Source organism: Anabas testudineus, chromosome 6, assembly GCF_900324465.2.
Source record: "Anabas testudineus chromosome 6, fAnaTes1.2, whole genome shotgun sequence".
Taxonomy (NCBI): Eukaryota; Metazoa; Chordata; class Actinopteri; order Anabantiformes; family Anabantidae; genus Anabas; species Anabas testudineus.
The window spans coordinates 24894282-24920277 of NC_046615.1; the positions used below are offsets into that span (position 1 = coordinate 24894282).

Consider the following 25996-nt stretch of genomic DNA (forward strand, 5'->3'; position numbering starts at 1 on the left):
ACACACAAAAAGGACTCGGCTGCGTTACAATAATAGACAGTTACAGTTACAGTTACATTTAGTCATTTATCAGACACTTTTATCCAAAGCGACTTACAAGTGAGGAACAAGGCAAGTAAACAAAATGTAAGTCAAGAAGAAACAACATCAAAGCAAAGTCTATCAAAAAAGTGTTTCTGTTTCAAGAGATGTGGTTACAAATAGTTACAGTTACTGACAGTTACATTTACGGATGTTATAGTTACTGACAGTTTACAGATAGTTACAGTTACAAATAGTAATAGTTACTAACAGTTACATTTACAGATAGTTATAGTTATTGACAGTTACCGTTACAAATAGTTACAGTTACTGACAGTTTACAGATAGTTACAGTTACAAATAGTAATAGTTACTAACAGTTACATTTACAGATAGTTATAGTTACTAACAGTTACATTTACAGATAGTTATAGTTACTGACAGTTTACAGATAGTTACAGTTACAAATAGTAATAGTTACTAACAGTTACATTTACAGATTATAGTCATTGACAGTTACCGTTACAAATAGTTACAGTTACTGACAGTTTACAGATAGTTACAGTTACAAATAGTAATAGTTACTAACAGTTACATTTACAGATAGTTATAGTTACTAACAGTTACATTTACAGATAGTTATAGTCATTGACAGTTACCGTTACAAATAGTTACAGTTACAAATAGTAATAGTTACTAACAGTTACATTTACGGATGTTATAGTTACTGACAGTTTACAGATAGTTACAGTTACAAATAGTAATAGTTACTAACAGTTACATTTACAGAAAGTTATAGTTATTGACAGTTACCGTTACAAATAGTTACAGTTACTGACAGTTTACAGATAGTTACAGTTACAAATAGTAATAGTTACTAACAGTTACATTTACAGATAGTTATAGTTATTGACAGTTACCGTTACAAATAGTTACAGTTACTGACAGTTTACAGATAGTTACAGTTACAAATAGTAATAGTTACTAACAGTTACATTTACAGATAGTTATAGTTACTAACAGTTACATTTACAGATAGTTACAGTTACTGACAGTTTACAGATAGTTACAGTTACAAATAGTAATAGTTACTAACAGTTACATTTACAGATAGTTATAGTCATTGACAGTTACCGTTACAAATAGTTACAGTTACAAATAGTAATAGTTACTAACAGTTACATTTACGGATGTTATAGTTACTGACAGTTTACAGATAGTTACAGTTACAAATAGTAATAGTTACTAACAGTTACATTTACGGATGTTATAGTTACTGACAGTTTACAGATAGTTACAGTTACAAATAGTAATAGTTACTAACAGTTACATTTACAGATAGTTATAGTTATTGACAGTTACCGTTACAAATAGTTACAGTTACTGACAGTTTACAGATAGTTACAGTTACAAATAGTAATAGTTACTAACAGTTACATTTACAGATAGTTATAGTTATTGACAGTTACCGTTACAAATAGTTACAGTTACTGACAGTTTACAGATAGTTACAGTTACAAATAGTAATAGTTACTAACAGTTACATTTACAGATAGTTATAGTCATTGACAGTTACCGTTACAAATAGTTACAGTTACAAATAGTAATAGTTACTAACAGTTACATTTACGGATGTTATAGTTACTGACAGTTTACAGATAGTTACAGTTACAAATAGTAATAGTTACTAACAGTTACATTTACGGATGTTATAGTTACTGACAGTTTACAGATAGTTACAGTTACAAATAGTAATAGTTACTAACAGTTACATTTACAGATAGTTATAGTTATTGACAGTTACCGTTACAAATAGTTACAGTTACTGACAGTTTACAGATAGTTACAGTTACAAATAGTAATAGTTACTAACAGTTACATTTACAGATAGTTATAGTTATTGACAGTTACCGTTACAAATAGTTACAGTTACTGACAGTTTACAGATAGTTACAGTTACAAATAGTAATAGTTACTAACAGTTACATTTACAGATAGTTATAGTCATTGACAGTTACCGTTACAAATAGTTACAGTTACAAATAGTAATAGTTACTAACAGTTACATTTACGGATGTTATAGTTACTGACAGTTTACAGATAGTTACAGTTACAAATAGTAATAGTTACTAACAGTTACATTTACGGATGTTATAGTTACTGACAGTTTACAGATAGTTACAGTTACAAATAGTAATAGTTACTAACAGTTACATTTACAGATAGTTATAGTTATTGACAGTTACCGTTACAAATAGTTACAGTTACTGACAGTTTACAGATAGTTACAGTTACAAATAGTAATAGTTACTAACAGTTACATTTACAGATAGTTATAGTTACTAACAGTTACATTTACAGATAGTTACAGTTACTGACAGTTTACAGATAGTTACAGTTACAAATAGTAATAGTTACTAACAGTTACATTTACAGATAGTTATAGTCATTGACAGTTACCGTTACAAATAGTTACAGTTACAAATAGTAATAGTTACTAACAGTTACATTTACGGATGTTATAGTTACTGACAGTTTACAGATAGTTACAGTTACAAATAGTAATAGTTACTAACAGTTACATTTACAGATAGTTATAGTTATTGACAGTTACCGTTACAAATAGTTACAGTTACTGACAGTTTACAGATAGTTACAGTTACAAATAGTAATAGTTACTAACAGTTACATTTACAAATATTTATAGTTACTGACAGTTTACAGATAGTTACAGTTACAGTTACAAATAGTTACAGTTACTAACAGTTACATTTACAAATATTTATAGTTACTGACAGTTTACAGATAGTTACAGTTACAAATAGTTACAGTTACTAACAGTTACATTTACAAATATTTATAGTTACTGACAGTTTACAGATAGTTACAGTTACAGTTACAAATAGTTACAGTTACTAACAGTTACATTTACAAATATGTATAGTTACTGACAGTTTACAGATAGTTACAGTTACAGTTACAAATAGTTACATAGTAACTATTATGGGTACAGATAGTTAAACAGAGCTACTGATAGCTACAGTTACTGAGAAAAAAAACTACTATGCAGTCAGGCACATGTTAGTGGTGAATTATTGATTGTGAATGGCTTTACAGTGAATCACCAGCATCACTTAGACTCCTGGCAGCACATTTACCTAACGTGCACAGGCTGTGTTCTGGCTGCGAGGACAGCTGCGGTCCAACATATGAAGAAAAGTTAGAATGGGACCATTAGATGAGTTGTTGCAGTGAGACTAAGGAGTTGTGCGGTTCATGAATTAGGTTTACTTTTTATTATTTAAACGGATGAATTAACCGCTGCTCTGCTACATGTGACACAAAGAAAAGCAGTTAAACTTTTACATGTTTTTAAAACAATCATGCTGCTGCATTTTTCATCTGGAGGTTTGACTGTACAGCTGGTCGTCATGTCATTGATTGAGATGAGAGATGACAACTATAACATTCAGTTGTAATGGTTAATATAAGGGTGGGGTAGGAAATGCATTACAGCAGCGAGTGTCCTCAACAAGACAGAAAGACATGACTATGTGTGTATGAGAGTAATAGATTACGCTTTTACTGTTTCCTGGAAATTAGCATGTGGATGTAAACATCGCTTGGATGTCCAGATTTGTAAAAGACAGAAAGCTGCTGGCACAGAGTGTGTTATTGTGAGATAAGCTGCAATGAGACAACACAGAAACACTAGGAGCAGAATCATAGTTGAGCTGCAGCTGAAGCAATCTCTTGTTACTCTGATGTTGTCGATGTCAGGAGGGGGACTCCAGGAGGCTCAACCCTGCAGATATAAGACTCTGGATAATCACAGCAAAAACGGCAAAGTTTGAGAAGAGACAGCCGAAGACTGAACGCTGAACACAGAGACACAGCTAGAGACAGAGAGAAACAAATAGGTGGAGGGACGAGGTGGGACCAGGTCGACGAGTGAGCTGCAGCCATGACAAACAGAAAAATCAATTTTTTTGAGTTCTGGAGGAGCCAGAAAGAGAGAGGAGTTCTGATTAAAAAAGTACAACAACTGAGACTGGATCCTTCACAGCAGTAAGTCTGACACTACACAGAAGTACCCTTTAAACACGCACACACACACACACACACACACACACACACACACACACACACACACACACGCTACATTTACCATCAGTAGTGATGTTAGTTTTCATTTTACAGCACTAATTTACCAAATCCACTAAAATTAACTTCACTAAAAGACAAACTTTCCAAACAGCTTCACAACAAAACCTTCAGTCCTCCGAGCCTCAAAAACCTTTGAAAAAGGTTAAAAACTGGAAGAAACCTCCAGAAATTTTCTTGTCATGTATTTCTTCTGACTCTTCGGACTTTGGTCAAGGGAAAAATATTTTTCACTCCACTACATTTATCTCTAAGTAGAACATGCAGCTGCTTTTTCAAGGCAAACAACTAAAAATGATCCAATAAATTCTCCATGGTAATTGTGATGTTTGTGAAACTTGAGTTTGAGTAAATTCTAACTGAATAAAAACTGTTGTAGTGAGGCTCTTGTGTCTCACTGTTTAAGCCTTTTACATGATAATGACCTGATTCTAAAGGGAACTTACCATAAACACAATGAAATGTGTCGTTTCTGAATCTGCTGATTCACTGTAGCTGTTGTTAACTCCCCACAAGCTGCATCTCATTAGTAACTAAGTGATCCTCTGTGCACTGTGTTCTCCAATATGGTTTCTGGAACCTTTAGGTGTCTCACTTTTAGAACCAAGTAGCTGCTACAAATCTTGTCTACGGCTCCCGATTTTCTTCTTATGGACTTTCATTGTTGTTTTTCAATGCCTCCTCTCTCCGTCCCCACAAAACACTGGAATTTTTCTTCTATATAGCTGGAGCTGGAGGAAAAGGACAGGAGCTCAATAGAGCATTAGTTTTAGAACAGACTCACTTCCTGTTCTTTCCCTCTTCTTGTTGTGTTCATGTTTCTAGTTTAAATAGGAGTTAAAGTAAGATGAGCTAAATGTATGGAAACCTTAGCTGTGATCAGTAATAGAGAAACCTTTATTCAGACCTTCAGTCTGTAATTCTCTCTGAGTTAGAGCAGAGTGAATTTAGAAGAATATCAGCTAGGATTATAGCATTAGTGTTAGCAGTAGAGTTATATTGTTGATGTAGCCACAAATATTTCAGGATATTCTTCCAGTTTTTTTCTCTCTTCTCTTTCCACTCACCCCAACCGGTCGAGGCAGATGGCCGCCCACTATGAGCCTGGTTCTGCTGGAGGTTTCTTCCTCTAAAGGGAGTTTTTCCTCTCCACTGTTGCCTAAAGCTTGCTCAAATAGGATTGTTAGGTTTTCTATATAATTTTTTGTATAAAAATTTTCTGTAAGGTCTTAAATCTTGTGAATTGGCATTATACAAATAAAACTGAATTGAATTAAATATTAACATTATGTTTTACAAAATTTTAGCTCATTACCATCTGGCAAATTTACAGATGAAGACGTTATGCCAGTTAACTAGTGTTGACAAACTGCTCTTTTGAATTACTTACCTGCAAAATGTCTGTAATTTTTTTGATACTGATTAGTTTAGTTGTTTTTTGTTGCTAAATCCTGCTTTGCTCAATGAATCACAGTCATGCTCTTGGAATGATTTAAAGCTTCATGAATCAGATGTCTTCAGCATCTGCCTGGTTGCTGTATCACTCCCTCTCTTTTCACAGGAAGCGGTTGCTAGGCGACAGCAAAGTTCGGGCGGAGCTTCAGAATGCCAGGATGGCGTCTCTGCTGCCCCCTTTGGGTACAGAGGTCTTCAGGCGCTTCACGCCGGCCTCACTGGAGGAGATCCAACGTCACCACGAAGCTGAGGAGAACGAGCGTCCGAGGAGCAGAGAGGTACAGAATACAGAGATCAGATCTGATCACAGGAAGTTAAAAAAAATCCTCTGTTTCAACAGGTCTGTGTTTTTGATCTGCTTCCAACCATAGTGACCTGATGCTTAATCAAACTAGAACAAACAACCAAGTTCTTTTTGTTTTTGCCATTGTTGCTTTTCCTGGACAGACAGGAAGCAGGTTCACAGAGGTGCGGTACAACAATCAGTTACAATCCATTCGGCTGCTCCATGGGTCAGTGACCCGTAACCAAAGTGACTTTCTGATGATGAGTTGTTGTTTTCACCACTTTTTACAGTCCAAACACTGAAAATGTTGGATAATGTCTGATTTTTATTTCTATTTGAACACCTGCTCTCACCTCCGGTTTGCTGTCTGTCTGATTGACAGGTGAGAAAGGAAGATCCCCCAAAACCAGCCGTTCATCTGGAAGCAGGAAAGCCCCTTCCTTTTGTCTACGGGGACCCACCCCCCAGCTTCTCAACACCCCACTGGAGGAGCTGGATCCCTTCTACCAACCACAGAAGGTCTCTCTCATCTCTGAAGTATAAACCTATCACTCTGACCTCTGACCCATCTGTCTGACCTTTGACCCGTCTCTCTGCAGACCTTCATCGTGCTCAGTAAGGGAAATATCATCCACAGATTTAATGCTGAGCCGTCCTGCTACCTTCTGAGTCCGTTCAGCCCAGTGAGGACCATCGCCATCAAGATCCTCCTCCACTCATATCCTTTATGATATCATACAACACTTGTCCCTGATTAGTCGGGGACGTCATGAAGAACTTGTCGTGCAGGTTTTGTGTTTGTTGTCTCTTGTGTATCTGTTTGTGCTTCTTTTGTGTATCTTTAAGACAGAGTTTGATAAATCAGATTTTTTGTTCCTTAAAACTAAAACCTGGTTCCGTTTCTTCATCATGCTGACGATACTGGCCAACTGTGTGTGGGGTTGGACTGCACAGTGAGTTAACACACGACAGAACATTTGGTGATGTGTCAGGACACAGAAACAAAGAGTCCTCTGTGTGTCCTCGGACACAAAAGTCAGGGGCACAGTTTCAGTTCATTCCCTGTCCTCAGGAACCGAAACAGTCAGTGATCTGTCCTGATGTCAGCGGAGAATAGAAAATAAAATTCATTCATTCTAACCTTCCCTAGAGGCTGCAGTAAATGTAACACGATCCCTGCAACAGAGGGGAAATGCTTATTATTAATGAAGGTTTTGGTCTGCTCTCACTGAGGACCAGGCCTGGGTGGACCAGGGACATCCACTAAAGGAAAGTGCCGTCCACAGGCAGAACAATCTGAGGGTTAATGCTGTGATGACGTCCTCATAAGTCCTCAGGGTGGTTAGATGTATGACATCAGTGTCTCCAACAGCTCCAGATAAACCAGCTGGTTGTTGTTCTTTGAATTCATGCAGTTAAACTCTAACAGGTTTGTCCTCTGACGAGCAAGACGCCTATCTGTCTCTGTCTCCTGATGTTTTTATTAGATCCTTGACTTCTTGAGCAGGAGTAGTGACAGAGTGGGACTGAGAGAGCTCAGCGTCAGTTTAGAGAGTGAAAATGTATTTTATTTGTTGTGTTTTCTGTGTTTGAACAGATACATCTTCACAGCGATCTACATATTTGAAGTCATGGTGAAGGTCGTGTCCAGAGGCTTCTGTCTCGGACGCTTCACCTTCCTCAGAGACCCGTGGAACTGGCTCGACATCATGGTTATCATTACTGGGTATTTATCTGTTTTCCCACCTGAGATACACTTAAACCCGTGAAATAAGCCTTGTAAGTTTCCAGTTAATTTTTATTTATAATTTACAATATTGCACCACAACGCAGTGCCAATCTGTCTCAGACTCGTGTGACTCTTTTGACCCTCTAATTGTTAACGACTCCACAGAATTTAAATAAGTCCGTTAGACCTGAAGAGGCTTCAAGCAGGTCCAGTTGCCTTTGAGATAACCATCTTTGTGTTCTAATGGCTAATTGGTCAGAAAAAAACACCAAACTCACTAAGAAACTGTGGACTGAGTCTCTCCTCTCTGTCACATGCTGCACTTACAAATTCCCATTTGTAACAATGTGGAAACATGCTGTGTTTTATTTTACGTCTTTGTCTTTCTTGGTTGTCTTGTCTCTGCTGTCATTATTTCTGTCTTTATATTGTTTGATTGACTTTCTAACAGATCTTTCAGATTCTGACCCGATTTGTCGAGTTGGGGAAGTTTGTGGTCATAAAAACAGTGTCCATTTCTCTGAAGATGATCGCAGTCTATCCAGGTTAGTTGGTGGAGTGGTGCTGGTGGGTGGGAAGAGCTAATCAGTCAGCTTATAAACCCCCGCCCCCTCTCTTCCCAGGTGTGAGAATGACTGCTGGAGCTCTCATCCAATCAGTGAAGAAGTTAACTGGTGTCTTTATACTGACAATGTTTGGACTCAGCATCTTGGCTATGATTGGTCTGCAGCTCTTCATGGGAAACTTAAAGCATAAATGTGTCGTGAAGCCGTTTCCTAGCAACATGACTGACAGCAGCTTCACTTTTAGTTCCTTTGACTTTGACTTCCAGACGCACATCGACCACCCTGGTATGATCAACCTGTGTGTACATGTTCCAGTGTTGAATTAAATTAGATTTACCAGATAAATTATTGAATTAATTCACTGTCTGAAATCACAAAGTATACAGTACGACATACTTTACCTTACAAGTCTGAACTGCTGGCCAGGTTCAGGACTCCCAGACCTGAAGCTGAAGCATCAGACCTTTAGCAACTGATCCATAGAAGTCCAAAGGGCAGGAGATGTTAGGCAATGTTAGAAACCTGTTGTTGTTCTATTTAACAAGGTGATCTAAATAAATTAGGAACAAACAACTATTTCAAACTAATGCAAACTGACAAAAACAGATACTTTTGATGAAACTCACAATAGGAATTTTGTTGGAAACGTCACTTGTATGAAAACAATCTTATGGTGACAAGTTATTGTGATTTTCTTTTTTTTTGTGTGTCGTACAAAACATTACTGGCGTTGTTACCTTTTTATCCTGAGTTTGTTTCTGTGTGATAGTGAACCACTACTACCTGCCTGATCACCATGAACCTCTGCTGTGTGGAAATGGGTCTAATGCCGGGTATGTTCACAATGTTAGTCTGTTAGATATTTACTGATGATGATGATGATGATGATGATGATGATGATGTATTCAGGGTCTGTCCAGAGGGTTACTCCTGTCTAAAGGTAGGGGCCAACCCCAACTACGGATTCACCAGCTTGATTCATTTGGTTGGTCCCTGCTGAGTCTGTACAGACTGATGACCCACGACTACTGGGAGAACCTGCTCCAAATGGTCAGTAGCCCACTGGTCCACATACACACACTGGTCCCTCACCTTTCTCAGTTGTCTTTCTCTGTCCCGTCTCTCTCAGGTGTTGCAAACAGCAGGTAAGACCTACGTGATCATCTTCATGTTCCTCTTCCTCCCTGGCTGTTTCTGTCTGCTCAGCCTCATTCTGGCGATGGTTGTCGTGACGTTTGTGGAGCAGGACGAAACCAATGTCACAGAAGCCAAATGGAAAGAGTTCATTCAGATCCTGAGGTGATTAAGAGGAGGGAGGAGGAAGAGGAGGTGAAAGCAGCTTTGTTTCACATTCACAAGTTTTTCAGTTTCTTATAAAAAAATAGAATAAAATACAGATGAGACAATAATGAGTCCTGTTTAAACCCCCGTTTGTTGTGGTGCAGCAGAGTTCCAGCAAGGCCGAGCTCTCAGATAAACAAGATTCAGGACCAGAGAAGAAGAATTTACCTGCAGAAATAATAAGCGCAAGCAAGAAGACACTGTCACAAGAGGTAGGTCTCCTTATAACCGTGACATAAAAGTGAATGAAGCTGAAGTAAAGGTTTCCTGTTTCTGCCGTCACAGATGTTTCAGATATTAATGTTAGATTATCATCAGGTTAATGTCAGAATGTCAAACTGTGTCTGCAGAGAGATAAAATGGTCCATGTGTTTCAGAGTCTGAGCAGGACCACAGCTTGTGTTCTCGGTGTTGGTACAACTTCGTCGAGCTCTTCCTCAAGTGGAACTGTTGTGGCTGTTGGCGGTGGCTCAAACAGAGGCTCCAAATCTTCGTCATGAACCCTTTCTTTGACCTAAGCATTGTCATTTGCATCATCCTCAACACCATCTTCATGGCCATGGATCATTATCCAATGACGATTATTCTACACGAAACGATTGTGGTTGCAAACCTGGTCAGTGTTTAGGGCAGGAAGCTTCCTGATACATGTAATTATTCTCATGTGTTAAAGACTACGAGGGGTTCTCATTTTAGCTAGTGAATGAGTTAGTCCCAATTAAATTTAATCTGTCTTTGTGAGGCCTCTGGCAGGTCCCTGTTAAGCTAATAAGGGCCAAGTTCCAAATTTTAAATGGTAAGCTGTCAACAGACTGAGCCAGGCTTAGAAAATTAGTAAGATGGAATTTCATTTTGTTTATTAAAGGTTGATTTATTAAAGAAGAAAATAACAACAATGTTATTTAAGTACCCATATAAGGCCCTCTGTGGGCTTAAAAACAGGTGCTTGTAGTCTCCAAAAGGCCTTCATGTTACGCTGTGACCTTCCTGGTGGATGTGTAAAGTCATCTTGATATTTCCGGGGATAGATAAAGGAAGGCCATAGTTAGCAACCCTCTATAATGGGGGTAGGAGGAGTTGTTAAAGTGTGACTGTTACATCCACTCACAGACCCCATTCCGTACCTAATTGACGAGGATGTTCAGGGCAGGTGAGTAAAGTGATGTCACTTCGGACGATACCTCTGAGGTAATGAAGGTGATCGCAGAGCACCGAGAACATCGGTGGCAGGCACGGTTTCACTCATAATCAAACACATGGTCCTCTCAGGAGATTAAGGCAAATGTTAAATAACAAAGGTTAGGGGGTGCGCAGTTGGTAGAGTGGTCACTCATCGACATGTAGGGTCGGAGGGTCACAACCCACCTCCTACTGACCATATGTTGAAGTGCCACTGGACAAGACACTGTACAAATCAATGTGTGGACCATGGTTTGCTGTGGCAACCCTGACCAAAAGATAAGGCAAAGGAGGAAGGAGGAAAATATATTACCTAACAACTTAAGTAACAAAAGTTGCACCCACTCTTTCAAAATGATTGGATTCAACTTAAAAGAGAGAAGAAGAATTCATTTAGTTAAGCTTCAGTGTTAATTATTACCTCAGGTATTTTAAGTTGAAGTGAAATTATTTTTTTCAGTGTTCTATTTAAATAATCTTATTTCAGACTTTTTCTTGGTATTTGTGGACACAAAGTCCAAGGCTGTCTTTGGGCTTCTCTTTGTACTCCTGGTGTCCCTCTTTGCAGTGGTTTTGTGTCTCTTTGTAGCCGTGTTGTGTTTCAGTTGTTTTGTTGTAATGTCTTGTTTACTTTATCCTCCAACCAGTTTGGACCTGATGCTGCACAGTATGCTAACATTGAACTCTGACCCCTCTCAGGTTTTCACTGTGATCTTCCTTCTTGAGATGATCTTCAGACTTTTAGCCATGGACCCTTATGGCTACTTCAAGGTCAGAATGCTTAACTGTTATTTATTAAATGTTGTGTATGATCCAACATAAAGAGTTATGGTTCGGGTGAGTTAAAGATAGTTCCAACACATCGGATCCATTCACCATCATACACCTGACTCAGAAGTTTCCATACAGCTGTATTTATCAATCTCACCTGTGTGTGTGTGGCAATGTTTTAATGCTGCTTTCCACGGAAATATGTGTGATTGTGTTGATGACATGCTTACAGGTGGGCTGGAACATCTTTGATTTCATCATCATCACGGGAAGCATCCTGAACCTCTTTTTCATGGACGTTATGGGTTTATCATTTCTGGACATATTTGAAGTGGTCAGTTTAAATCATCATCATCATCATCTTTATCCCTTATCTTTCATCCTTAACTGTCTGTCCTTTAACCTGTTTACTGATGCAGTTGCGGTTGATGAGGCTGGCTCGGTGGTGGCCCACCTTCAACCTGTGGATGAAGATTATCTGGACCTCTGTGAGCAGTCTGAGGAACCTGACTTTCATTCTGTTTACTGTAGTCTTCACCTTCAGCGTGGTTGCCATGCAGCTGTTCCACGAGGACTACAAAATCAACATCGGTTGTATCTCGGCCGACAACCAGTTTCCTCGCTGGCACATGCACGATTTCTTCCATGCTTTCCTTGTCGTCTTCAGGATCCTGTGTGGAGAATGGATTGAGACTATGTGGGACTGCATGGAGGTCTCCGGCCAGACGTCATGTCTGTTCTTTTACTTCCTGGTCCTGGTTGTCGGAAACCTACTGGTGAGTGTCAGACTTTTGAAAAAACCCTAATGTTCATTCTAGACTACAGCAGTGGAACAACGGTTTTGCAATACCAGTACTCAACGTAATCAGAGGTATTTGACAGTGTTGTTTCAAACACAGTCAATAAACTTTGTTTCTTATTAGCCTTTGCTGGCTGCGAGTGTGGCTGATGAACTCACAGTGTACCTCTCACTTCAGCTACTCTTTTCAGTGTTCTTGGTTCACTGTTTACCCCACTGACATCGCAAACTTATCTTTGCAACATTTGAAGATGTCTTTGTTGGGCCGTGTTGATTTTGGAAATAAATGGTATGTAAGGTACGTGCAGTGTTGACGTGCACTACCAGTTTCAATTATGCAGGAAAATGACAAATGATGTAACTAAGCTAGCAGTGCATATCTAAAATATTAAGCACTTAAAAGGCAGTCATGGAGACAATTTTAATCATTCCAATCCAACCTCATCACAGCACTCTGTGAAGACTATGGTTGCTATTAAAATGATAACATCAACCATAAAAAACCAGTCTGTGGGAAAAATGGCAGCCGTTTTTGAATTGATGACATGCAGTACATATAAAAAAATTTGAATATCCCTGAAAAGAATACACCACTGGTTGTAATGGGCAACGTGAATGGAAAACAACAAACATTTGACCAAAGACGTGAGAAAAAAACCGTCTCAGAGCAGCTGAGGTTTCACAACCCACCTTCAGAATATAACAAGATTATCGCCGAAAGCATCCAGAAAGATTTGCACGAGAAAGTGCAACAGTGTTGAACAAAAGATGTGTGTTGGACAAAGTTTAAAAAAGGGATGAGACCAAGAAGAACCTCTACCAATGTAATGGAAAGAACCAAGTGGGAAGGAGCAGGAGACCTGCATCATGGTAGGGGGGGCCTCATTTGCAACAGGACCAAAACCCAAATGTTCTAAAACCCAAATGTCTTCAAACAAAAGTAAAAACAATCCAATTAAGCCTTATGTTCCAGTCCTTTTGTAAGGGAACAGTAAATATCATGGAAGGTTGTTACTAATATAATAGATTCTGTCAATGTCATCAGGGGTTGGAGACAGAAGCAGTCCACACTTGGACATCAACCATCTCTGCATCTGATTAGACCTCTGCACACCTTCCTATTACTCAGCAGGATTCCATACTTCTCTGTGTCAGCTCTTATGAACATGCTATATCAGTACGTATAGATAAGTATTGTACTCAAACACTCGGTATCAGTGCGGGTGGGGTGAGGCAGCAACTTAGTCTGGTGACACTCTGATTGGTGGAGTGATGGTGAGTACATGTTGGGGTCTCTGGATGCTGGACCCCTCCAGGCAGGACAGTGCAGTGGTGAACCGGAGTTTGGCGGCATTGTTGAGCAAATTGTGTATCCAGAGACTGTCCAAGGCGGCACCGTGTTCTCTGACTTGGACCTGCAAACAGTCTTCCGGGCGTTTATATTTGTGCATGTTTGTCATGTAGGGTAGGGTTCTATCAACCACTAAACAGGATCAGGGGACCAGGAGCACTAGAAGTTTGTTTGTGGGTTGAGTTTTTTTTAATCTGCATGTTTTTGGAGCATGCTGTAGATTTGTTTGCTACTAAGGATCAGATTTACAACTGCATTGATGTTGACTACATACTTATCTCCTCAAACATCTACGACACACTGAAGGCAGGAAATCTTTGAAGGGCAGTCACAATTTTCTCAGGTTGTTTTTAAAGCAACGTCAGTCTATCATGGTCGCCACCTGACTGTTGTTTTAAAACAACTACATGTGAGCAGTATTCCATCTGAACCCCTCTGAAGCGCCACTGACAGCTGAACAGAGCTCGGCTGTCGTGCGGAACTCCTGCTGCGACGCTGCGATCACGAACATAACATTGAAATGTAGAGGCAAACACAAAGTGGTCATGAGGCCACACAACATGCTGACTTAATCTTACGCAGTGTATGAATCTGTTACTGGTGACATGACAGCAGCTTCCCACTCTGCCTCATAATGCAAATGCTCCAGCGCTGTTTCGTGAAACTTTGCTTCCCCAGACGAAGCAGTTAGACCTTGGCACACACAAGTCATACTTTCAATGTATCACCTCATAGTGTCCATTTGAGCGGGTCAGGGGAATTTAAACACCTGGATAAAATTTGAAACACCTATTTACGCTGGATGACAAACATATACCTCGGCTGGTAGATTAGATCAAAAACGTAACTATAGCCCAGAGGAAAATTGCTTCGTCTCTTGTTACGAGGTTCTCATACTTTCAAGAAGAAAGGAAACCACAACTAGGAAGATCACAACACAAATACAGACTAACAATACCAGTAGACTCAGTATATACACAGAATGCTGTGTATAATACACCGGCTAAGGACTAACCCCGTTAGCTAAAGCTAACTGACGGCAAACATAGTGTCAACCTCTTTTGGGAGTACAGGCTGTTATTACGGTGTTAGCTGAGCGGTCAACGTGTTTCAGAACCAGGATTGACAACAATGCAACTGGTCCACAGTGACACGAAACACGCCAAGGACCGGATAACTCGGGCAACTAGGTTAACGTTACTACAAACTACAACCGTACCGAGCAGCGTGTTAAGCGGTGCTAGCTGGTGTATAGCATGTGCTAAGACTCAGAGCCAGGGCGAAAAAAAATGTTCTATTAAATGCAAAGCCCAAAAGACAAGCTGGAAGGCAGTGAGAGACAGACTTTTACCGCGGTTTTACTGTGACTTCGCTGAAGCGTTAGAGTTTCCCTCTCAAATCCACAGATTGCTATGAAGCTGCGCCCAACACCCAGCCGCGCCATCTTCTCCTGCGTGTGACGTCACGGGTGAGAGAGTCCGCGCATTAAGGACTTTCAAACGTTTAATAGAGACCAGTTACACACAAAAAGGACTCGGCTGCCTTAAATAATAACGTTACGTTACAGTTACATTTAGTCATTTATCAGCACTTTTATCCAAAGCGACTTAAAGTGAGGAAACAGGCAAGTAAACAAAATGTAAGTCAAGAAGAAACAAATCAAAGCAAAGTTCTATCAAAGACGTGTGTTGCTGCTTCAAGAGAGTGGTTACAAATCGTACAGTTACTGACAGTTACATTTACGGATGTTATAGTTACTGACAGTTATCAAGATGGTTACAGTTACAATAGTATAAGTTTCTACAGTTACATTTACAGATGTTATAGGTATTGACAGTTACCGTTACAAATCAGTGACAGTTTACTGACAGTTTTACAGATAGTTACAGTACAACTAGTATCAGTTACTACGTTAACATGTGACGATATTTTATAGTTACTAACGTTCATTACAGATAGTTATAGTACTGACCAGTTTACAAGATAGTTACAGTTAACAAATAGTAATATTTCCTAACAGTTACCTTACAGATAGTTTAAGTATTGACAGTTACCGTTTACAAATAGTGTACAGTACTGACAGTTTACAGATAGTTACAGTTACAAAGTATGTAACAAATAATTACTAAAGTTTACATTACAGATAGTTTAGTAGTTACTAACAGTTAACATTTACGATAAGTATATCATTGTACAGTTAACCGTTACAAATAGTTTAAGTACAAATAGTAATAGTTATAACCTTCATTTACGGATGTTAATCGTTCTGACAGTTACAGATAGTTACAGTTACAAATAGTAATAGTTACTAACAGTATACTTTACAGAAGTTACTAGTTTGACATTACCGTAAATAGTTACAGTTACTACAGTCTACAGATAGTATCAGTTACAAATAGAATCGTTTAACAGTTGACATTTACAGATAGTTTAGTTTTGACAGTTACCGTTACAAATGTTACAGTACTGGGACAGTTTACAGATAGTTACAGTAAAATAGAGTAGAGTACTAACAGTTAACTTTACAAGATAGTTATAGTTTACTAACAGTTTACATTGTACAGTAAGTTTACAGTTATACAGGTTACAGATAGTTTACAGTTACAAATAGTAATAGTTCACAACAGTTTACATTTCGATAGTGTATAGTCATTGACAGTTACCGTTACAAATAGTACAGTTAACATAGTAATTACTACAGTTACATTTACGATGTTATAGTTGTACTGACGTTTACAGATAGTTACAGGTACATAATAGTAATAGTTACTAAACGTACATTTACGGATGTTATAGTTACTAAGTTGGTACACGATAGTTACAGATTACAAATAGTACTAGTTACTAACAGTTACCATTACAGATAGTTATATATTGACCGGTACCGTTACAAATAGTTAGCAGTTACTGACAGGTTACAGTAGTTACGTTACAATAGTAAATAGTTACTAACAGTTACATTTACAGATAGTTATAGTTATTGGACAAGTACCGGTTCAAATAGTTACGTGTACTGACAGTTTACAGATAGTTACAGTTACAATAGTAAAGTTACTAACGTTTACTTTACAGTCAGTTATGCTCATTGACAGTTACCGTTACAACATATTTAACGTTTCAAGTAATAGTATACACAGTTACATTTACGGCTGTTATAGTTACTGACAGTTTTACGATAGAGTAAGTTAAACCAAATAGTAATGAGTTGTACTAACAGTATACATTTACGGATTTATAGGATACTGACAGGTTACAGATAGTTACAGTACAACATAGTATAGTACTAAACAGTTACCTTTACAGATAGTTATAGTTATTGACACGTTACCTTTCCAATAGTTTACGTGTTACGACAGTTTTACAGATAGTTACGTTACAAAGAGTAATAGTCTAGACAGTTACATTACAGATAGTATAGTTATTGACAGTTAACCGTTACAAATAGTTACAGTTACGACGTTTACCAGATGTCATGTACAAATAGTAATAGGTCTATAACATTACATTTACAGATAGTTATGTCATTGAACAGTTAACCGTTACAATAGTTACAGTTACAATAGTAATAGTACTAAGTTACAACTGTACCTAGGTGTTATAGTTACTGGACAGTTACAGCAGATTACAGTTTACAAATGTAATAGTACTAACAGTTACATTTTACGTGTTTATCAGTTACTGACAGTTTACAGATACGTTACAGTTACAACTAGTAATAGTTATCAAAGTTACATTACAGATAGTATAGTTATCTGGACAGTTACCGTAACAAGAGTTACAGTACTGACAGTTTACAGTAGTTACAGTTAACAAATAGTAATATTTACTAACAGTTACATTTACAGATAGTTAGATTACTAACAGTTACATTTACAGATACATTACTTACTGAAGTTCGATCACTGGTACAGTTACAATAGTAATAGTTACTAACAGTTACATTGTACAGATATTTATCAGTCATTGACAGTTACCGTTACAATAGTTACCGTTACAAATAGTAACTAGTTACTAACAGTTTTCATTTACGGATGTTATACGTTATGAACAGTTTCACAGGATATTACAGTTACAAAAGGTAATAGTTATAACTTACCAGTTACAGATATTATAGTATTGACTGATTAACCGTTTACAAATAGTTTACAGTTACTGACAGTTTACGCGATAGTTCGGTACCAAATAGTACTAGTACTAACAGTTACATTACCAATATTTAAGTTACTGACAGTTACAGAAGTACGTTACAGTTTACACATATTGTACAGTTACTAACAGTACATTTACAAATATTTATAGTTACTGAAGTTTACGAGTTACAGTTACAAATAGTTACAGTTACTAACAGTTACATTTACAATATGTTATAGTTACGAAGTTATACGGTTATCAGTTACAGTTACAATGTTACAGTTACTAACAGTTAACATTTACAAATATGTTATAGTTCTGACAGTTACAGATAGTTCGTTACAGTTATACACTCGTTACATAGTAACTAATTATGGGTACAGATAGTTAAACAAGCAGTACTGCTTAGCTACGTTACTGAGAAAAACATACTATGCAGTCAGGCACGTTGTGGTGGAATTATTGATGTGAATGGCTTTACAGGAATCACCAGCATCACTTAGACTCCTGCAGCCACATTTTACCTACGTGCACAGGCTGTGTTCTGCTGCAGAGACAGCTGCGGTCACACTATGAAAAAAGTTAGAATGGGACCATTAGATGAGTGATGGTGCAGTGAGGCCTAAGAGTTGTGGCGGTCATGAATTAGGTTACTTTTTATTATTTAACCGGATGAATTAACGGCTCTGCCTGACATGTGACACAAAGAAAGCAGTTAAACTTTTACATTGTTTTTAAACATCATGCTGCTGCATTTTTTCATCTGGAGGTTTGACTGTACCAGCTGGTGTATTTGTCATGATTTGAGATGAGAGATGCAACTATAACATTCAGCTTGTAATGGTTATATAATGGGTGGGGTAGGAAAATGCATTACAGCAGCGAGGTCTCAAAGACAGAAAGACCATGATAGTGTGTAGAGAGTAATAGATTAACGCTTTTACTGTTTCCCTGGAAATTACATTGTGGAGGTAAAAATCGCTGTGGATTCCGATTTGTAAAAGACAGAAGCTGCTGGCCCCATGGTTGTATATGTGAGATAAGTGCAATGAGACACACAAGAAACACAGGAGCAGACTCATAGGTTGAGCGCAGCTGAAGCAATCTCTTGTTACTTCTGATGTTGTCGATTCAGGAGGGGACTCCCATGAGGCTCAACCCGGCAGATATAAGACCTGGGATAATCACAGCAAAAAAACCGCAAGTGAGAAGGGACAGACCGAAGATCCGACGCTGAACACAGAGGACAACAGCTAGAGACAGAGAGAACCACAATAGGTGGATGGGACGAGGTGGGACCCGGTCGACGAGTGGCTGCAGCCATGACAAACAAGAAAATCACATTTTTTGAGTTTCTGAGGAAGCCAGAAAGAGAGAGGAGTTTGATTAAAAGTCAACAACTGATGACTGGATACTTCCACAGCAGTAGTTGAACACTACACAGAAGTACCCTAAACACGCCCACACACACACACACACAACCACTACAACACACACACACACACACACACACGCTACATTTACCAATAAGTAGTGAGTTAGTTTTTCATTTTAAGCACTAATGAACAAATCCACTAAAATTAACGTCACTACAAGACAAACTTCCAAACAGCTTCACAACAAAACCTTCAGTCCTCGAAGCCTCAAAATACTTTGAAAAGTTAAAAAACTGGAAGAAACCTCAGAAATTTTCTTGTCATGTATGTTCTTCTGACTTCGCGACTTGGCAAGGGAAAACAATTTTCTAACTCCACACATTTATCTCTAGAGTAGAACAGCAGTGCTTTTCAAGCAAACACTAAAAAATGATCAATAATTCTCCATGGTAATTGTTGATGTTTGTGAAAACTTGATGTGAGTAATTCTAACATGAATAAAACTGTTGTAGTGAGGCTCATTCGCGTCTACAATGTTTTAAGCTTTACATGATAATGACCTGATTCTAAAGGAACGTACCATAAACACAAAAAATGTGTCCGTTTCGTGCATAGCTGCTGATTCACTGTAGTGTTGTTAACCCTCCCCCAAGCTGAGCGGCATCTCATGATAAGTACGATGTCCTCGGTGCCACTGTGTTCTCCATAGGTTTCTGGAGAACCTAGTGTTCTCACTTTTAGATACCAAGTAGCTGCTACAAAACGGTGTCACGGCTTCCATTAGTTCTTCTATGGACTTTCATTGTTGTTTGTCATGCCGCCTCTCTCGTCCCCACAAAAAACTGGAATTTTTCTTCTATATAGCTGGGAGCTGGAAGGAAAAGGCACAGAGCTCAATAGAGCATCTGTTTTAGACGATCACTCTGTCTTTTTCCTCTTCTTGTTGTGTTCAGGTTTCTAGTTAATAGGAGTTAAGTAAGATGAGCTAATGTAGGAAACCTAGCTGTGGATCAGTAATAGAGAACCTTTTATTCAGACCTTCAGTCTGGTAATTCTCTACTGAGTTAGAGCGAGTGAATTTAGAAGATATAGCTAGGATTATATGCCTTAGTGTTACAGTAGAGTTATATGGTTGAGTCATGCCGCCAAGTATTCATGGACTTATCATAGTCAGTTTTTTTCTCGTCTTGTTCTTCACACTTCACCCCACCGGTTCACAGGCAATTGGACGCCATTATGGGCTCGTCGAAGGTTTCTCCCTCCATGCTGCTGACCTTGTTTCCTGAGCGTTCTCAAAGCGGAGTTTTCCTTCTCCACTGCTTGCTACAAGCTTGCTCAAATAGGATTGTTAGGTTTTTCTATAATTTTTTTGTATAAAAATTTCTGTAAGGTCGTAAATCTTGCTAATTTGGCATATTAGACATAAAACTGAATTGAATTAAATATTAACATGTATGTTTTTACAAAATTTTCAGCTCATTTCCTCTGGCAAATTACAGATGAAGACGTTATGCCAAGTAACTAGTGTTTGACAACCTGCTCTTTTGAATATTAACCACTTACCTGCAAAAATGTCTGTAATTTGTTTTGATACTGATTAGTTTAGTTGGTTTGTTGTTGCTAAAAATCCTGCTTTGTCAATGAATCAAGTCATGCTCTTGAATGATTTTAAAGCTTCATATCAGCTGTCTTCATCATTCTGCCGGTTGCTGATCGACTCCCTCTCTTTTCACAGGAAGCGGTTGCTAGCGACAGCAAGTTTCGGGCGGAGCTTCAGAATGCCAGGATGGCGTCTCTGCTGCCCCCTTTGGGTACAGAGGTCGTTTCAGGCGCTTCACGCCGCCTCACTGGTAGGAGATCAACGTCACCACTAAGCTGAGGAGAAGCGCGTCCCGAGGAGTCAGAGAGGTACGAATACGAGATCAAGATCTGATCACAGGAAGTTAAAAAAAATCCCTCTGGTTTTCAACAGGTCTGTGTTTTTGATCTGCTTCCAAACCATAGTGACCTGATGCTTAATCAACTAGACCAAACAACAAGTTCTTTTTGTTTGCCATATTGTGCTTTTCTGGACCAACAGGAAGCAGGTCACAGAGGTGCGCGTACAACAATCAGTTACATCTTGGTCGGCTGCTCCATGGGTCAGACCCGAACAAAGAATCTTTCTGATGGATGAGTTGTTGTTTTCACTCACTCACTTTTAACAGTCCAAAACACTGAAAATGTTGGATAATGTTCTGATTTTGATTTCTATTTGAACCAGGCCTGCTTCACCTCCGGTTTGGCTGTCTGTCGAGTGACAGGTGAGAAAGAGATCCCCCAAAACCACCCGTTCATCTGGAAGCACTGAAACCCCTTTCCTTTTGTCTCTACGGTGGACCCACCCCCCCAGCTCTCAACACACCCCACTGGAAGGAGCTGTATCCCTTCTACCACACCACAGACAGGTTCTCTCACTCTGAAGTATAACCTATCACTTGACCTCTGACCCATCTGGTCTTGACCGTTGACCCGTCTCTCTGCAGACCTCTCATCGTGCTCCGTAAGGGAAATATCTCCACAGATTAATGCTGAGCCGTCCTGCTACCTTCTGAGTCCCCGTCAGCCCAGGAGGACCATCCCATCAAGATTGCCCTGCCGCCTCATATATCGTTATGATAATCATACAACACGTGTCCCTGAATTAGTCGGGCCGTCTGAATGAATTGTCGGCAGGTTTTGTGTTTGTTGTCTCTTGTGTATCGTTTTGTGCTTCTTTTTGTGTATCTTTAGACAGAGTTTGATAAATCAGATTTTTTGTTCCTTAAACTAAAACTGGTTCCGTTTCTGACATCATGCTGACGATAGGGCCACACTGTGTGTGGGTTGGAACTGCCACAGTGAGTTAACCACAACGGACAGAACATTTGGTGATGTCAGGAACAGAACAAAGAGTCCTTGTGTGTCTCGGACACAAGAGTCAGCGGGCACATTTAGTTCTTCCCTGTCCCAGGAACCGAAACAGTCAGTGATCTGTCCTGATGTCAGCGGAGAATAGAAAATAAAAATTCTTATTCTAACCTTCCCTAGAGGCTGCAGTAAATGTAAACAGATCCCTTCGCAACAGAGGGGCAAATGCTTATAATTAATGAGGTTGGTTGGTCTGCTCTCACTGAGAGGCCAGGCCTGGGTGGCCAGGGAGCATCACAACTAAAGGAAGTGCCGTCCACAGGCAAACAATCCTGAGGGTTAATGCTGTGATGACGTCCTCATAAGTTCAGGGTGGTTGATGTAGGCCATCAGGTCTCCACAGCTCCAGATAAACCAGCTTGGTTTTGTCTTGAATTCCATGGCAGTGTAAACTCTAACAGGTTTGTCCCTCTGACAGCAAGACGCCTATCTGTTCTCTGTCTCCGATGTTTTATAGTCCTTGACTTCTTGAGCAGGAAGTAGTGACAGAGTGGTATGAGAGAGCTCAGGTCAGTTTAGAGCGTGAAATGTATTTTAGTTTGTTTGTTTTCTGTGTTTGAACATGATACATCTCACAGCGGGAATCTAAAATTTGATGTCATGGTGAAGGTCGTGTCCAGAGGCTTGCTGTCTCGACGCTTCACCTTCCTCAGAGACCGTGGAACTGGCTGACATCCTGGTTCTCTTGCTGGTATTTATCTGTTTCCCCCTGAGATACACTTAAACCCGTAAATAGAGCCTTGTAGTTTCTCCAGGAATTTTTATTTTATAATTAAATACTTGCCACAACGCAGTGCCAATCTGTCTCGACTCGTGTGACGCTTTTGACCCTCTAATTGTTTAACGACTCACAGAAGTTAACAATAAGTCCGTGTAAGACCGGAAAGATGCTTCAAGCAGGTCCAGTGCCTTTGAAGAGAACCATCTTTGTTGTTTAATGGGCTAATTGGTCACAGAAAAACACACACCAACTCACTAAGAAACTGTGGACTGAGTCTCTCTCTCTCGTCCATGCTGCACTTACAAATTCCCATGTGTAACAAGGTGGAAACATGCTGTGTGTTTATTTTTACGTCTTGTGCTTGCGGGTTGTTGTCTCTGCTGTCATTTATTTCGTCTTTATATTTTGTTTGATTGACTTTCTAACAATTTTTCAATTCTGACCGATTTGTCGAGTTGGGGTGAAGTTTGTTGGGTCATAAAACCAGTGTCCATTTCTCTGAAGATGACGCAGTCATCCAGTTAGTTGGTGGAGTGGTGCTGGGGGGTGGAGGAAGAGCTATCAGTCAGCTTATAACCCCCGCCCCTCTTCCCCCAGTGTGAGACAGCTGCTGGAGCTCTTCATCCAATCAGTGGAAGAAGTTAACTGGTTTGTTATTATACTGACAAATGTTTGGACTCGCATCTTGGCTATTGATTGGTCTGCAGCCTCTTATGGGAAAACTAAAGCTAAATGTTGTCGTGAAGCCGTTTCCTAGCAAATGACTGACAGCAAGCTTCATTTAGTCCTTTGACTTTGACTTCCAGACGCCACATCGAACCCACCCTGTATGATAAACTGTGTGTCACTTGTTCCAGTGTTGAATTAAATTAGATACAGCAAAATTATGAATTAATCACTGTCGAATCACAAAGTTACAGTCCGACATCACTGTACTTCAAGTTGAAGATGGCCAGGTTCAGGAGACTCCAGACCTGGGGGGAAAAAGCTGACGCATCAGACCTTTAGCAAACTGATCCATAGACGTCCAAAGGGCGGGAGATGTTATGCAATGTTAGAAACCTGTTGTTGTTTATTTACAAGGTGATCTAATAAAATTAGGAACAAAAAGATTTTCCAACTAATGCAAACTGACAAAACAATACTTTTGTGGAAACTCACAATAGTAATTTGTTGGAACACGTCCTTGTATGAAACACCATCTTATGGTGACAAAGTTATTGTGATTTCTTTTTTTTGTGTGTCGTACAAAACATTACTGGCGTTGTACTTTTTATTCCTGAGTTTGTTTCTGTTGTAGTGAACACTATACCTGCCTATCCCATGAACCTATGCTGTGTGGAAATGGGTCTAATGCGGGTATGTTCCAATTGTTAGTCTGTTAGATATTTACTGATGATGATGTGATGATGATCGATGATTGATGGATGATTTCAGGGTCTGTCCAAGGGTTACTCCTGTCTCAAGGTAGGGCAACCCCAACTACGTGATTCACAGCTTTGTTCATTTGGTTGGTCTGCTGAGTATCGTTCGACTGATTGACCCGACTACTGGGAGCACCTGCTTTCCAAATGTCAGTAGCCCAAACTGGTCCACATACACACACTGGGTCCCTCACCTTTCTCAGTTGTTTTCTCTATGTCCGCTCTCCAGGTGTTGCCAAACCGCAGGTAAGACCTACGTGATCATCGTCTCGTTCCTCTTCCTCCCTGGTTTTTGTCTGCTCAGCCTCATTTCTGGCGGATGGTTGTCGTGAGTTTGTGGAGCAGACGAAACAAGTCACAGAAGCCCCCAAATGGAAAAGAGTCATTCAGATCCTGGAGGTGATTAAGAGGAGGGAGGAGGATGAGAGGTGAAAAGCAGCTTTTGTTTTCCACATCACAAGTTTTCAGTTTCTATAACAAAATAGACTATAAAATACAGATGAGTACAATAAGAGTCCTGTTTAAAACCCCTTTGGTTGGTGCAGAGAGTTCCGCAAAGGACCGAGCTCTCAGAGAAGAAACAACGATCAGGACCAGAGAAGAAGCATTTCCTGAGAAATAAATAAGCGGCAAGCAAGAAGCCACTGTTCAAAGGGAGGTCTCCTATAACCGTGACATAAAAGTGCATGAGTGTGAATGAAAGAGAGAGAGAGAGAGAGAGAGAGTGTGAGAGAGAGAGAGAGAGTGTGTGAGAGAGAGAGAGAGAGTGTGTGAGAGAGAGAGAGAGAGAGAGTGTGAGAGAGAGAGAGAGAGAGAGAGTGTGTGAGAGAGAGAGAGAGAGTGTGAGAGAGAGAGAGAGAGAGTGTGAGAGAGAGAGAGAGAGAGAGAGTGTGAGAGAGAGAGAGAGTGTGAGAGAGAGAGAGAGTGTGAGAGAGAGAGAGAGAGTGTGAGAGAGAGAGAGTGTGAGAGAGAGAGAGAGAGAGAGTGTGTGAGAGTGAGAGAGAGAGAGAGAGAGAGAGTGAGTGAGTGAGTGAGTGAGTGAGATCAGAAAGTCACACTGAATCTTAACATCTTTCATGCCTGTATTCACATTTCACTTTGAACATACTGATAATCTGCTTATGCAGTATACCACAGGACACCTGTAGCTCACCTGAGTGGTAAAAAGGGAGGAGATGTGTTCGAGGCTGTAGCGGTTGTTGTCAGTGGGGACCAGCTGCAGCACGGTAAACTGTCCTCTGGTGGGTACGGCCAGGTAAACACACAGACACAGGCCGGTGATGGAGGAGTAGGCGAGTCTCAGGCGGTGGCCCTGACCTGACAGGCGTTTCACTCCTTTACAGGCCGGCATGTAGTCCAGCATATCGGCCTCCAGCAGACAGGCCTGCTCCTGTGGAGGGACAAAAGAGCAGGACTACGACTTGGAACCAGCACTCTTCAGTGCATTGAATGTTCACTGTACACAAGATTGGTGTCTGACCCTGAAGGACCACATGCGCAGTTTGTGATCCTGGCAGAGGGCGAAGATAAAGGAGTCTTCCTCCAGCTCTCGGACCGCTAGGCTGAGGGCCAGGTCAGCAGGGCCATGCTCCCCCGGATCGCTGTGGGCATCCAGCCAGACAACCTCTGCCTCATGAGCTCCTCTTCAGCTCCAGCACGGACACGCTGCCTGGCAACACAAGGCACACGTGATAATTACAAACAGCAGTTACTGTGTATCTGGCTCAACAGGT

The 25996-nt window shown here is 39.9% G+C and overlaps 1 protein-coding gene and 2 pseudogenes across 1 annotated transcript; 2 read left to right on the plus strand and 1 right to left on the minus strand.

The window, feature by feature from the left end:
- Positions 1 to 7: 7 nt before the first annotated feature.
- LOC113165765 lies at positions 8 to 7695 on the plus strand (annotated as a pseudogene).
- Positions 7696 to 8122: 427 nt separating this feature from the next.
- LOC113165766 lies at positions 8123 to 24513 on the plus strand (annotated as a pseudogene).
- Positions 24514 to 24569: 56 nt separating this feature from the next.
- LOC113165767 (nuclear pore complex protein Nup160-like) lies at positions 24570 to 25852 on the minus strand. Its single transcript, XM_026365476.1, has 3 exons — positions 25744 to 25852; positions 25417 to 25653; positions 24570 to 24656 (listed from the first exon to the last, which is right to left on the minus strand). The coding sequence occupies exons 1-3, from the start codon at positions 25756 to 25758 to the stop codon at positions 24570 to 24572; spliced, it is 339 nt and encodes a 112-aa protein (XP_026221261.1). The 5' UTR covers positions 25759 to 25852.
- Between the last annotated feature and the right edge of the window lie 144 nt (positions 25853 to 25996).

Bases quoted from the DNA above. Each gene is read 5' to 3' on its own strand.
- LOC113165767 (XM_026365476.1), bottom strand. The intron at 24,657-25,416 runs GTGAGCTACAGG...AATCACCTCCAG, and splicing joins CCTCCCTTTTTACCACTCAG to GATCTGAATGACTCTTTTCC.